General features: G+C 38.8%; 2 protein-coding genes across 6 annotated transcripts in view; one reads left to right on the top strand and one right to left on the bottom strand.

Annotated features, from left to right (window-relative positions):
* Positions 1–2,759, top strand: part of RTN4 (reticulon 4) — a 71,253-nt gene extending 68,494 nt beyond the window's left edge. For all 5 annotated transcript variants that reach the window (XM_049784764.1, XM_049784766.1, XM_049784763.1 and 2 more), the window contains 3 exons: positions 580–626; positions 809–867; positions 1,773–2,759. In XM_049784764.1, coding sequence (XP_049640721.1) covers positions 580–626; positions 809–867; positions 1,773–1,815 — 149 coding nt within the window. In that variant the 3' untranslated portion in view covers positions 1,816–2,759. The remainder of the gene's footprint in view (positions 1–579; positions 627–808; positions 868–1,772) is intronic.
* A 651-nt stretch (positions 2,760–3,410) lies between these two features.
* Positions 3,411–12,981, bottom strand: part of EML6 (EMAP like 6) — a 358,600-nt gene continuing 349,029 nt past the window's right edge. Inside the window, exons 35-41 of the mRNA XM_049784798.1 lie at positions 11,916–12,104; positions 10,358–10,530; positions 9,575–9,737; positions 7,972–8,075; positions 7,198–7,351; positions 6,374–6,474; positions 3,411–4,978 (exon numbers count right to left, since the gene is read on the bottom strand). Of these exons, the coding sequence (XP_049640755.1) occupies positions 4,954–4,978; positions 6,374–6,474; positions 7,198–7,351; positions 7,972–8,075; positions 9,575–9,737; positions 10,358–10,530; positions 11,916–12,104 (909 nt within the window). The 3' untranslated portion in view covers positions 3,411–4,953. The remainder of the gene's footprint in view (positions 4,979–6,373; positions 6,475–7,197; positions 7,352–7,971; positions 8,076–9,574; positions 9,738–10,357; positions 10,531–11,915; positions 12,105–12,981) is intronic.

The following is a 12,981-nucleotide window of genomic DNA, read 5'->3' on the forward strand; positions in this document are numbered from 1 at the left end:
ACAGTGTGGTAGGAATAATTTTATAGAGCAGAAAAATATACATTTGAGGCTTAAATTAATTTTTGATACTGGAGCTCTGTTGAAATCCTACTTCATTTAGTTCCTGAAGACTGCTCTAACAGTGATTGGATCACTGAGGGTGACTTTAACCTGGTGGTACAGACTTAAATGTAGTAATCAAGGATTCCCCTATTTATAAAATTAACAGTATGTGATGAATTTAAAGCCATAAATGGTTCCTCCAGTCTCCCTGGGTTAATTCATATAAGGAGAGCCTTATGTGTTTATCCAATTGTTAATATATTGCTTGATTGCATTTCCATTATGAGTGGTTTTTAATTTAACTAATTAATTGTCTTTGAACTACACCCAATGGTGCTCTGGGCTTCTGATTCTGTGCTTAAGGACCATTCCTGGTGAACTCAGGGATCATACAGTGTTTTGGGGAATAAATCTGGGTTGTGGCTTGCATTGACCCCACTGCTGTGCTATCGCACTGGCCCCAGTTTGAGGGATTTTAGAGTTTGTTTTTAAAACCATACCAGTCTTGTTAAAAAGGTTGTATATCTTCCTTCTCAGCTCTGATTTCACTCTTCAGTGTTCCTGTTATTTATGAACGGCATCAGGTAAATTTTCAAGAATATTTCAAAATATATAGCTCAGTATTAGTGCTACTTAAAATGCCAGTTTCTAGAACCTTATACAAATAATATGTTTTCTTATTAGTTTGTTTATTAAATCAGATCAATGGTTGGTAGGATTCTTTAGAAACAACGATTTTCTTGTAACTACTATATCTATCTTCCAGACACAGATTGATCATTATTTAGGACTTGCAAATAAGAATATTAAAGATGCTATGGCTAAGTAAGTATTTAAAATCTATAAACTTCTTTGCTTATATTATGGTCAAAATGTGTTGGATTTTTATAACAGCGTAGTATATATTTCCATATTTAGGTTTTAATGGGTGTAACTATCAGATCTACAGTGGCATTACAGTTGCTAAAATACTTTTCTCTAATATTTGGGTCATTAAGTTCTAGGTTCACTGTAAGTATTTAAGATTTTTTTAAAAAAATCTAATTATGGGGCCAGAGCGGTGGCACAAATGGTAAGGTGTGTCTGCCTTGCCCTCACTAGCCGAGGACAGACCGAGGTTCTATCCCCTGGTGTCCCATATGGTCCCCCAAGCCAGGAGCGATTTCTGAGCCCATAGCCAGGAGTAACCCCTGAGCATCACCAGGTGTGACCCTCCAATCTAATTGTAATTTGTAGCAAAAGTATAGGTTCCAGTTTCAGTCTTTAGTATTTCATTTTGTGTAACTAAGCAGTTATTTTCCCTGACTTACGGTGATCTGACTTAAGATTTTTCAACTGTCGTGATTTTAAAGTGAAACATTTAGTATAAACAATATTCAGATTTTGCTGTGATGGTCTGTAATTTTGTCATTCTTGGCAGCAACCAAAAGCAATAACCATCCCCTTAGCTGTATGCTACTCAGCAGACTTACTTTCACTATTCAGTAAAGTACATTGATATCCAAGACGTTATTGTAGTTGGTAAAAACAGGTGCTCTGAGCAAGTGTAAGTAAGGTAGGGTAGATGTATTAAATCCATATATGACCTTTCATATCTTTAGTTTATAATGGATTCATTAGGCTGTACAAGTCTTGAGTTGAGAAAAAGATGTAATTCTTAAAGGATAACATTTTAGGCAGCAAAAGAAAAAAATTAATATTGACATTGACAATTTTTCCTTCATTTGTAGAATCCAAGCAAAAATCCCTGGATTGAAGCGCAAAGCTGAATGAAAAGCCTGAAATAATAGTTTGAAATAAATGAACAATAGTTTATCTTTAAAGGGGATGTTCATTTGATTACATGGGGAGGGTCAGGGAAGAATGGAACCTTGGCATTGCAGTGTAGTTCACAGATCTTTATTTTTTGCAATGTCGTGTCTGAAGAAAAATGACCTGTCTTGACTACCATGTGTTCATCATTTTAAGTATTGTAAGCTGCTATGTATGGATTTGAACCATAATCTTTTATTTTTCCCATACGAGGCACTGGTAAATAAAAAAAGACCTGCAAAAGCTGTATGGTATACTTTGATACAGGTAGTCTTGCTGTGTTGAGGAATTGCAGAGAAAAGTGGAGCTGAGAAAATAACCTTTTTCACAGTTTGTGCACTGTGTCTGGTCTGTGTAGATTGATGCAGATTTTCTGAAATGAAATGTTTAAATGATATACAACTAAGGTATAAATGAAAGTTTGCCTTTTTGGTATGCTCTAGGTGTATTGTGAATTTTACTGTTATATTGCCAATATAAGTAAATATAGATTATATATATATCTATATATAGTGTTTCACAAAGCTTAGACCTTTACCTTTCAGCTGCCCCCACAGTGCTTGGTATTCAGAAAGTCCTTGGTTATCTATGTGTGTAGTTCCAAAGCTCTTAAGCTAGAAAAAGAAAATATATTTCTAGGAGCACTTCCATCTATTTTCATCATGAAATGATGCCATGCTCATAGACTTCATCACGCAGACTTATTGGAGTTAATTTCGTCACAAACTCAAATCTACGGACTGACTAATGCTTCAAAAAATATTTGCAAATATCAAACATTGTTATGCAAGAGATTATACAATGAAGATTTATACAATTGTGGTTTAAGCTGTCCTGAACTAAATCTGTGGAATGCATCGTGAACTGTAAAAGCAAAGTATCAATAAAGCTTATATAGACTTAAATATGCCTGGTGTTTTGGTTACATGAAACTGAAACAGATTAGAAATATACGTAAGTGTTGGGCCCGGAGAGATAGAACATCGGTGTTTGTTTTGCAAGCAGCCAATCCAGGACCAAAGGTGGTTGGTTCAAATCCCGGTGTCCCATATGGTCCCCCGTGCCTGCCAGGAGCTATTTCTGAGCAGACAGCCAGGAGTAACCCCTGAGCACCGCCGGGTGTGACCCAAAAACAAAGCAAAACAAAACAAAAAAAAGAAATATACATAAGTGTGGATCCTATTATAACAGTTTTCAGCTCACAGTACAGCTATGCTTACTTTGAAAACAAAAGTAATGCAGGACACAGTTACATAATCAAATTTATTATACACCAAAGTGTTTTTAAATAGTTATCTTTTGATCATTGAAAATAAATCATGCACCAATATTTTAACATAAAATACCATATAAATGTACAAATAAGATTTAGGAAGTTTTTTTGACACAGACACTATTGCTTTTTAAATATAATTGTACATAACAATATTCTTCCACATGGTTTTTTCAATGCAAGATCTGATCAGTATGAAAGTTCAGTGGGACAGTATAGACAGACATCATTATTACTTAGCATCACCAGTCACAGAATTACAGAAAACAGAATTTGGACTGAAGTAAGGACTTAATTGTGGGGTCCAACACCTACCAGTGGATTAATATAAGGCATTATAAATTGGCATATAAAAATAGCTTAAATGAGTGATCTAATCCATTACGAATGCTGAAGCACTTCTGGGTAAATATTTTCTAGCTAATTGAAAATGCTTCATTTCATCTTTTCTCTAAACAGAATAGCAACTAGCTAGTAGCTCATGATCAGTTAGTCCTTCTGGACCAACTGGCATATGTGTTCAGAGTCACCAGGCCCTCACAGCCTCTCTTACAGTGCCTATTGTCAGCCCCTCCAGTGATCAGTAGTAGGACAAGTATAAAGTTTGAGGCGGTCTAGCAAGGTCGTCTGAGTAATAATAGCCAAGTTACATTTTGTATTCTGTCAGCAACCTCTGAAGAACTCAAAATCAGATAATTTTGTTTCATAATCTTGATTTATCAAATACATGCACATTTATTCAGACGTGACTTAATACAAATCAATATAGTTGTCAACTGAAGTTTGGGAGTATATAACCAGAGTGCATTTTTTTAATAGGCCACTTCATTATCATTTTAAGATTAATGTGACTCAATTCTGGATCTGTTTGGAATTTTTTTTTCTTCTGTAGTAAGGGGTTTTTGGTTCTTTGATTGTTATTTTGATTCTATAGTAAGAGGGGTTTTGGATTTTTTTGTTCACTTTGATTCTATTTTTGATTTTGCAGGATTGGCACTAAACTTACTGAAGAGCTGTTTTACCCTTTCCCCTTGAAATTAAGTTCATTGCTCACATTCTTTTAGCCATTTCACAAGCAGTTAAAATTTTTTTTTTTCCATTTAAGAAGCCTTGACACAAACACATGATGTGGGCAACGGATCAGGAAATCTAAGGGTCCTTGTCGCCCTCCTCAGTTTTAAGTTTTAGCACCACAGGTAGAAAGGAGATCATTTGTGGGAAGTGAGAGCAGCACACATAGCTGGAAACTTCAAAGGCACTTAATGGATATAAAACTCTGCAAATAAAATGTTAAAAAATTAAATTTCTCAACTTTTTTTATACATGGCTTATTTGGTTTTGGAAAGCTAAATGGAGAACAGAGCTGTTTCTCTATTAATTTGGTGCATTAACTTAAATGGTCATATTCAACTTATTTGTTAACAGTGAATACTTCCAAAGTATGGAAACATAAGACATCTTGTAAAAATGTTAATGCAAATTAAAAGCCACAGATCAGAACAACAGGCTTTACATTTTGTCAGTGGGCTACATTTTCAGGATTTTTGTTGTTTACGAAATAATTAGTACATTATACATTTGTCTTACGAACAGATGCAAGCTAAGTATTTTAGAAATGACCTTCCTTTCTTGGCGTCACAGTTTTAGAGATTCCCAATGACCAGAGCAGTTGTCCCACATCATGAGCACTTGGAGCTTGTGAGTGGTCCACAGCATTGTCAGCTTTTTCCAGCAGCTGGTGGGGAGGAGTTGCCTTCTCCCGGTCTCTGCAGTTGCTAGGTGGTAGCAGCAGCAGCAGCAGCAATAATGGAAGAGGCTTCAGGCATTTATAGACATCGCCATACAAACACACTGGAAAAGGCAGAATAAACCATCATTTTGCCTGACTAGATAGCATACTTTGGTCAAGTGACAAAAACCAACATGAGCACCAAGATCAAGCTCAGGTGATGAACTAAACATTACTCTTTGATTTCAAAAGAATTGCCAAGGATCTTGCCACTAATGAAAGGTTACTGCCTGCCTTAAAAGGCCTATTTTATGTTGTTTGGCTTCACTTCTTAAGTGTTTACTGAATGGGCAAACTCACTTCACACTATCTCTCTTGTTACTTTTGAAAAGGTTTTTTTTTTATCAACTCCACTTGAGTAACAGCCACTAGAGCACAGAGCCAGGGATCTCAGTACACTCCCATGACTGCCAGGGCTTAAGGGGCCCTACATATAAAGGTTACATCTAAGTCTATTAGAGTAATCAAAAGCCACCTTGTATCCGTGGCACTGGGGTGATCAAACACTTAGGCCCTTTTTGTTAGCTTGTTGACATTTGGGCTGTTGCTGTGTTGGGCCTCTACACTTTGGAGAGCTATCCTAAGTTCTCTTTCAAGAGCTTTAAGTGCAGTAGCAGTGTGTACAGCAGGCCAAGGATTGTGTTCTAGGAAGTCCATAAAAAGCACTGGGGTCATTTTCCATCAATATTTTTGGGTAGAAAAGTGGGTTAAATTTTCCTATGTGTGCCTTTTACACAGATTCACTCAGACCACTAAAATATATGGAAATCATATGTTGTTGGGTTTTTTTTTTCTTTACCCTCCTCACTTGGGCTGAAGAGAAACTAATATTCATGTCTATTTAAAGCTCTTTACCTCAGCTAATAAGCTGAATGACTTCATCCTTTTTTTCTCCACACCAGTGGCCCTTAGAACAGAATTGCCATGGGAATGCTTTCAAGGCTGGTATCAGAGGTAGGCTGGTAGGAGTGTTCCCAAATGCCACCAGTCAATGCCTCATGAGAAACAATGCCCATTTTCCACTGTACACGTTTTTCACCAATAGCAGTGAAGTTTGGGTCTCTTGGTTCAGGAGCAAGATTACCTGGCTGAGGTTCTCCCACTACCAGTTGGCACTGGGCCGGTTCAGGAGCAAGAATACCTGGCTGAGGTTCTCCCACTACCAGTTGGCACTGGGCCGAAGGATCATCTCTTATCCAAGCTTGTGTGTAAAACCAGGCTATTAACTTGCCCTACTTCTCAAGAGTCGACTGGCAGCTCACATCACAGAAAAATTCTAGTAGGGACACTACACCCTCTGAATTTGGGAATTATTTGGGTTGGAGTTGCTAAAGGCAACTTATGGAAAGATTTTAGCTTCCTTACCGTGCCTAAATTTTCTGTTTTCTATCCCATTATCAGTCCCGTTTCATGCTCATGGTATGGGGAAGGGGAGGCCTGGCATAACATTAACATACCTGCAGTCATCTCCTCCAGTGCTGACCACATACTTGTCATCATGAGAGAAACGGATGTTTGTCACGTGAGCTGAGTGACCAAAGTAACGCTTATGTTTGGCCTGTGAGCAAAAGTGAATGGGGGTTATGTATGAAACCCTATCAGCAACCTTAAACCATAGTTCAAATATATATGTATATTTGCTGAAGGGAGGCAAATGGGGGGGGGCAGTGGAGCATTGGTGGAGGGAAGTGAACACAAGTAAAGGGATTGGTGTTGAAACATGTCTGAAATCCAATCATGCATAACTAATTCCATGGGGACTTATATTTTAAAAAGTTAAAAAAGTGAATGGAGGGGCTGGAGTAGTGGTGCAAGCGGTATCTACCTTGCCCACACTAGCCAACGACAGACCTCAGTTTGATCCCCTGGTGTCCCATATGGTCCCCCAAGCCAGGATCAATTTTGGAGCGCATAGCCAGGAGTAACCCCTGAGTATCACAGGGTATGGCCCAAAAACCAAAAAAAAAAAAAAAAAAAAAAAAAAGTGACTGGAGATGGCTAAGGGACTCAGCTGTCCCACCAAAAGTATAGACTACTTCTAGGACTTTAAACCCCTCCTTCCTAGGGCCAGTCTTCATTAATGAAAATCCCATTTGGTTATCTGTCATACAGCCAGTTACTGACCTTTATGTCTCTATTTTACCCCATTTTGACCTCCCACCAACCTCCCATCATCTACTTTTGGGACTTCAGGAGGTTAGCTGTTCATCTACTAAGGCCTGCTGTCTCCCATAGACACACCTGCACATGGTATACAAAGGTTACTTAGAGGAAGACTCACAAATTTTTCAGTGCATGGAAAATCAAAGAGCTTCACCAGTCCAAAGTCATCTCCTGTGACAATGTTTAGGCCAGCATGGGTCACACAGGCACAATTGACATCAGCCTTATCTGCATTTCGAGGCCAGATACCAATGACTTCATCTCCTAGAATACTGTTCCAACAAGAACAGAAGTAACAGTATTTAATGTGAGAGAACTTCTTACATTCATTCCAAAATTACTTCTCAAGGTGGGATATTTTACATGATTCAGTGTAGTCACATGGATCCTCTGGCATGAAAGCATTTGTCCTTGCCACTCTTATCTGGGCTCTTGACCTACCCAACTCATATAATCCTCTGTTCCTGTCCCAGACACCCCCCCCCCCTAAAAGAATCACTCCATCTCTGATTCTTCCTTTTTCCTTTAAGTTTTGAGTATATGCATAGAGCTAGATGAGGACACCTTCAAGCTGATGGCACCTTGAATTAGTAAGACTGTTCTACTACCAACCTAGGGAGTCTAGCCCTCCCCACCCCTCCTCAGAGTGCACCTAGCTTTGGCCAAGAGCTGGTAGTTGACTCCTAAACTTGACAGAATAGGTTGGGGAGGGGAATGAATTACACCAAGAGAGAACGCATTTCAAACATCCAAGCCAAATCAAAGTCATCGGTCCATATTGGTATCAAAAGTATCCCGTCTCTTTTCCCATAAAGAGAACTAATTCCTGATCACACACAGATTGGACTAGGAGGCGCATGTGACCTGTCCTCAACATGATTTTTAAAGTTACCTAGTCCAGGAGGCCCAAGTGATCTTCTCAATGATCATGGCTTCGGTCACCTGCTTCCCCAGGGGAACCTCATGCACCTGGCGCTTATAGGCTCCAGTTGACACCTGCCAGTGGGAGAAAATCACATATACCAACTTTCTTTCCAGTTAAAAAGGGCCCTCTTTTTGGTGTACTGTTTGCCAGTACACCCTGTACACCCCCCATATTTCTTTTCAAACGCAAGTGCTGCTTCACCTGCAAAGGCTATGGCACCAAAGACACTTGCCATTCATTTTCTTGCCCAGTCCTCAAGAGTTTGGTTCTGTAAGCTTCCTGACTAGCACATAATTCTGTAAACAAAGAATAGTCAAGCTCAGCTTGAATCCATACTCAGTCAATAGAACATGGAGGCTGGAAGCACTCTTGGGGTCTGATAGTGTCCAATTAAATTGATGCTGACTCAAGTTTGGAAATCTCAGTTCCTAGGGTCCCTTACTTTTGTGTCACCTTAGTATTCATGGACAGCAGCTGACAAAAAAATGTTACGAAGCATTTAGGTTAGTGTTTCTCAAAGTGGTGTTATTGCCCAGTCCCCCACATTACTGATAAGAGTAAGTACATCTGGGTGGAACACTTTCTTTTTCCTTATTTCCAGGGGTGAAGGGTAATGAATCTCCCTCCCTTCCTTTCTTTTTTGCTATAAAGGAAAGAGTAGACTACGTTTGGAAACCTCTGACCTAGAACCTGACCTTTGTTTCTCTTGGAATCTTCTCAGTTAAATGGACCATTCTCCCACAGAATGGTTGCTGCTAATACCTTTAGTCCCTCCAAAAAGCTGCAGTGCTCTGTTCCAGGTTTTCCTTCTGTTCATGGAATGAGCTTAGATCTTTAACACCTCAGGGACATCTCACAGATGGCCTGGAATGATGTTACCACCCCTCTTTGTTGGCTGACTCCTACACATCCTACAGACCTCAGCTTAAATATCACTTAGACGGTGAAGCCGTGAGTCTAAATTTGGTGCCTGCTAACTGCACCCACAACATCCTGTACTTTTCCTTCTCAGCAATTTGTAATTAAATGTATATTTTTGTAATCATGTGTTTAGTGCTGTTTTCATCCAAGAGAATATTGAATAGGCACAATATGTCTATCAGAAAGTCCATGGCAGTAAATCAAGGATAAATGGATATGTCTACTCACTTTAATTTAACAATTAACAATGAATATCCATATCCTCTTCCATCCCTTCCCCTTGACAGTTCTACTCAGACCCAGCAAAAACTATTCATTCCAGGCCCACTGACCAGAGTCCAGTTTCCAAGTGTGGCGGGACCATACTAAATAGAATTTGGAACCAAAGCAAGCTTAAGTGTATCCCTAGAAAATTAGAAAACGTTGGTGGAAAGATGGTAAGGGGTGCCTTGTGTCCATAGAAGAAACTACATTAAAGGACTACTTTAAAATCTATTTCACTATCTCCACTAAATTCTTTTAGCCTTCAACTTCAACTTCAACTAAAAGTACTTAGAGGAATCCTTGTAATAAGTAAATTAGCACATTGCCTGGCATTCAATATGAGTTACTGCTATTATCACCATTATTTTGGTTGCCCAAAGCTTACCTGGATATATCTGCAATCTGCAGAAAAATCCAACTGAATAACAAAGCTTGGAATATCTTTGCAGTAGCCAATGCGATTCAGGCTGGTGCCCTGAGTGAGATCATAGAAGTCCACAGTGTGTTCTGAAGAACCAACAGCTAAGAATCTGCTGTTTGGACTGATTCTAGAAAAGCAATCCAAGAGCACGGTCTGTGAGGGAGGTGGTTTGAATCGGTCAGGCATGAGCTCTGTTCTGTGACAGGCATCTAAGGCTCCAAGTTACTTTGGTCTCATTCTAATCTCAAATGTGGTTAAAGATTCCTATATTCAATGAGATTTTTTGAAATCAAATCATAAGAGAAACTTTATAAATGCAGTCTCTATTTCTTAAAAGAAATAGCTACTGGAACTGGAGAGATAGCATGGAGACAAGGCATTTGCCTTGCATGCAGAAGGACGGTGGTTCGAGTCCTGGCATTCTACATGGTCCCCCAAGCCTGCCAGGAGCGATTTTTGAGTGTAGAGCCAGGAGGAACCCCTGAGTGCTGGCAGGTGTGACCCAAAAACCAAAAACCAAAAACCAAAAAAAAAAAAAAAAAAAAAAAAAAAAGAGCTACTGTCTATTTCTTAAAAGCTTTATTACTTAATGGAAATTAACAAATACATGTTTGTAAATTAATGCTTCTTGTCTTGGTTCACTGAAATGAACTCTCAAATGAGTTCTCCATTTCAGTTATGACCCTTCTGAAATGAAGACCACAGCCTTTCCCACCCTGCCCTCCTATTCAGACACCTATTATGTACCTGATATCTTGGATAGCAGATTTTCTATCTCGTTTTTTCCCCCAAACTTTGAGGCTATTCACCAACAAGATGACAAACTCTCCATTCTTCATGCCAATGGCCACCATCTCCCCATCAGGACTGTAGGCCGCACACCTTGCAGCATGGCCTAGGTTTACCTTGTTCAACAGCTTCTACAGAGATGCAAAATAGTACATCAATCTCCAGCTCCTTGATGGGAAATTTCAGCACCTAGGCCAGAACCACTAGGTTATCTCTGCTACCATTCTAGGCATCCAAAGTTTTTGTTTCTTGTACTGACTGTCCATGAGAGGCAGAGATTTTAGACAAGGGTTAGAGAACTTTTTTTTGGTAAATTGGGAGTAAATATTTTGAGATTTGCAGTTCATATAATCTCTGACACAACCCTCAACCATGAGTAGCCATAAGCAAATGATTGAGGCCTTATCTGTAGAAAGCCAGGGTTGCTCCTTTCTTTGATTGATTGATGACCTTTGTTTGGAGGAAAGAATTTGAGCTCTGACATTTTTTTAAAACCTTGATATTTGGCTATCATTCCATGAGTATGTTTGGATAAATTGCTTATTTTCCCATTTATAAAGTAACAACATAAATAGTGGTCATGCAAAGCTGTTGTAAGAATTAATATTTAAGTGGGCCCAGAGAGATAGCACAGCGGTGTTTGCCTTGCAAGCAGCCAATCCAGGACCTAAGGTGGTTGGTTCGAATCCCGGTGTCCTATATGGTCCCCTGTGCCTGCCAGGAGCTATTTCTGAGCAGACAATCAGGAGTAACCCCTGAGCATCGCCGGGTGTGGCCCAAAAACCAAAAAAAAAAAAAAAAAAAAAAAGAAAAAAGAATTTTTATTTAAGAAGCTACACTTAATGACAACACTAAATTATGAAAACTAAATTGATTATAACACCCTCATTCAGGCTTTTGCACATCTATGATTCTCAGACTAAAAATGACCAAAAAATGTCCTAGCAACTTTGAAATGAGACAGTTTAATTATGAGAACTTAAGTACTTGTTAGATAATATTTGGAAATATTAATCTATTTTTCCATACAATCTATTTTGCATTTTTATTTCAGATTAATTTTTTTCAGAGACAATTTGAACTCAGGATTTCTCATATGCAAAGTACATTCTGCCAACAAACCATATTCCTGGCCCCAGATGGCTTTTTAAAATTTTTTTTTTAACTCCAGAAGTTAAAATTCCTTGCTGGAATTTTGATTGAACTATTCCACAGTTTGGGGCATTTGACATTTTAAAGTTACTTTAGTCTTTTCATCCATAGAAAAGGATTAACCTCTTTTTTTCAGTTTTTGTGGTTTTCTTAAAGATCGGGTAAACATCATTCCAAATTAGATTATTCTTATACTTCAAATATTTATAGATGATTGTAGCTGAAAGACCCATAGACTGGGTCTATGAGAATGGAATTTCTTTTATTAAGCTTTCTAGCTGAATTGATGACTTGTGGTTTATCTCTAGTCCCATCCTCCAATCTGGCCCACTTGCAGACAAAGCCCAGGCAAAACTGCCCTCACCTTGTCAGCCAGGTCCCATATCCGGGCAGTGCCATCATTGCTGGCAGAGATGAAGATGTCCTTAGAGGGGTGTGTGGCAAGGCCCCAAATCTCTCCTTCCATGTGGCCATCAATCAGAATATTGGAAGCAGCATTTTTTTCACCAACTTCAATGATTTCTCCATCTTTAGTTCCCACTAAAATTTTCCCCTGTTTTAATCAAAACACTATTAGCAAAGAGGAGAAATACTTTATGCTCCACACTTAAAAGTCCTAAGAGTAGATACATTAATAACTGTAAGAATGGATCTTGCCAAGGATTGGTGGAAAGGTGAAAGGCATTAGTAATTAATGGGTAGCAACTCAATAAATTATATTGTCATAACTTAAAATACTTCTAAATATCCTAAACCATAACAACTCAGGATATTCCTTCACTGGCAATGGTATTAAGACAAAGATCCTAGAGATGTTTTTAACAATAATTTACCCATGCTAATGTATCTCCATTTTATTTTTACTCTCAACTTCCTTGGGTGAAAGCTTCAGCACAGACTTTTCCATTATTCAAGACTTTGTTAAGACAGTCTAGTCACTGAAAGCTTACTATGGAGCAGGGCAGTTAATGTCTGCTCTCAACAACTCAAACTTTCCTAATTCTTTTACACCAAATGAAAAGTCACCTCCTGATAGGTTCTGGACCTACTCCATTTGGGGAGGGCACATCTATTAATGCTCAGAGATCTGTGCTCAGTTATCACTCCTGATGGATTCAGGGAACCTATATGAGATGCTGGAATCAGACTCAGCTATCCCAGTCGCTGGATCTACTTCGGCCTTCATCTCCCACATATCTAATTAATTCCCCAGAAGACTGTCATTTTTCCAATACAATTTAGAAAAAAAATTCTTAATTTAAATTATAGTCACACAACACCTCCAAATCTCACAGTACTTAACAGACCAGTAGAAGTACAGAAATTTTGATGGGAAAGTTGCATAGAAGCAAAAATAATAGGGTCAAAGTGATACCACAGTGGTAGGGCATTTGCCTTGCACACGGCCGATCTTGGCTGGACCTTGGTTA

The sequence above is a fragment of the Suncus etruscus genome, chromosome 12 (assembly GCF_024139225.1).
Source record: "Suncus etruscus isolate mSunEtr1 chromosome 12, mSunEtr1.pri.cur, whole genome shotgun sequence".
Lineage (NCBI taxonomy): Eukaryota > Metazoa > Chordata > Mammalia > Eulipotyphla > Soricidae > Suncus > Suncus etruscus.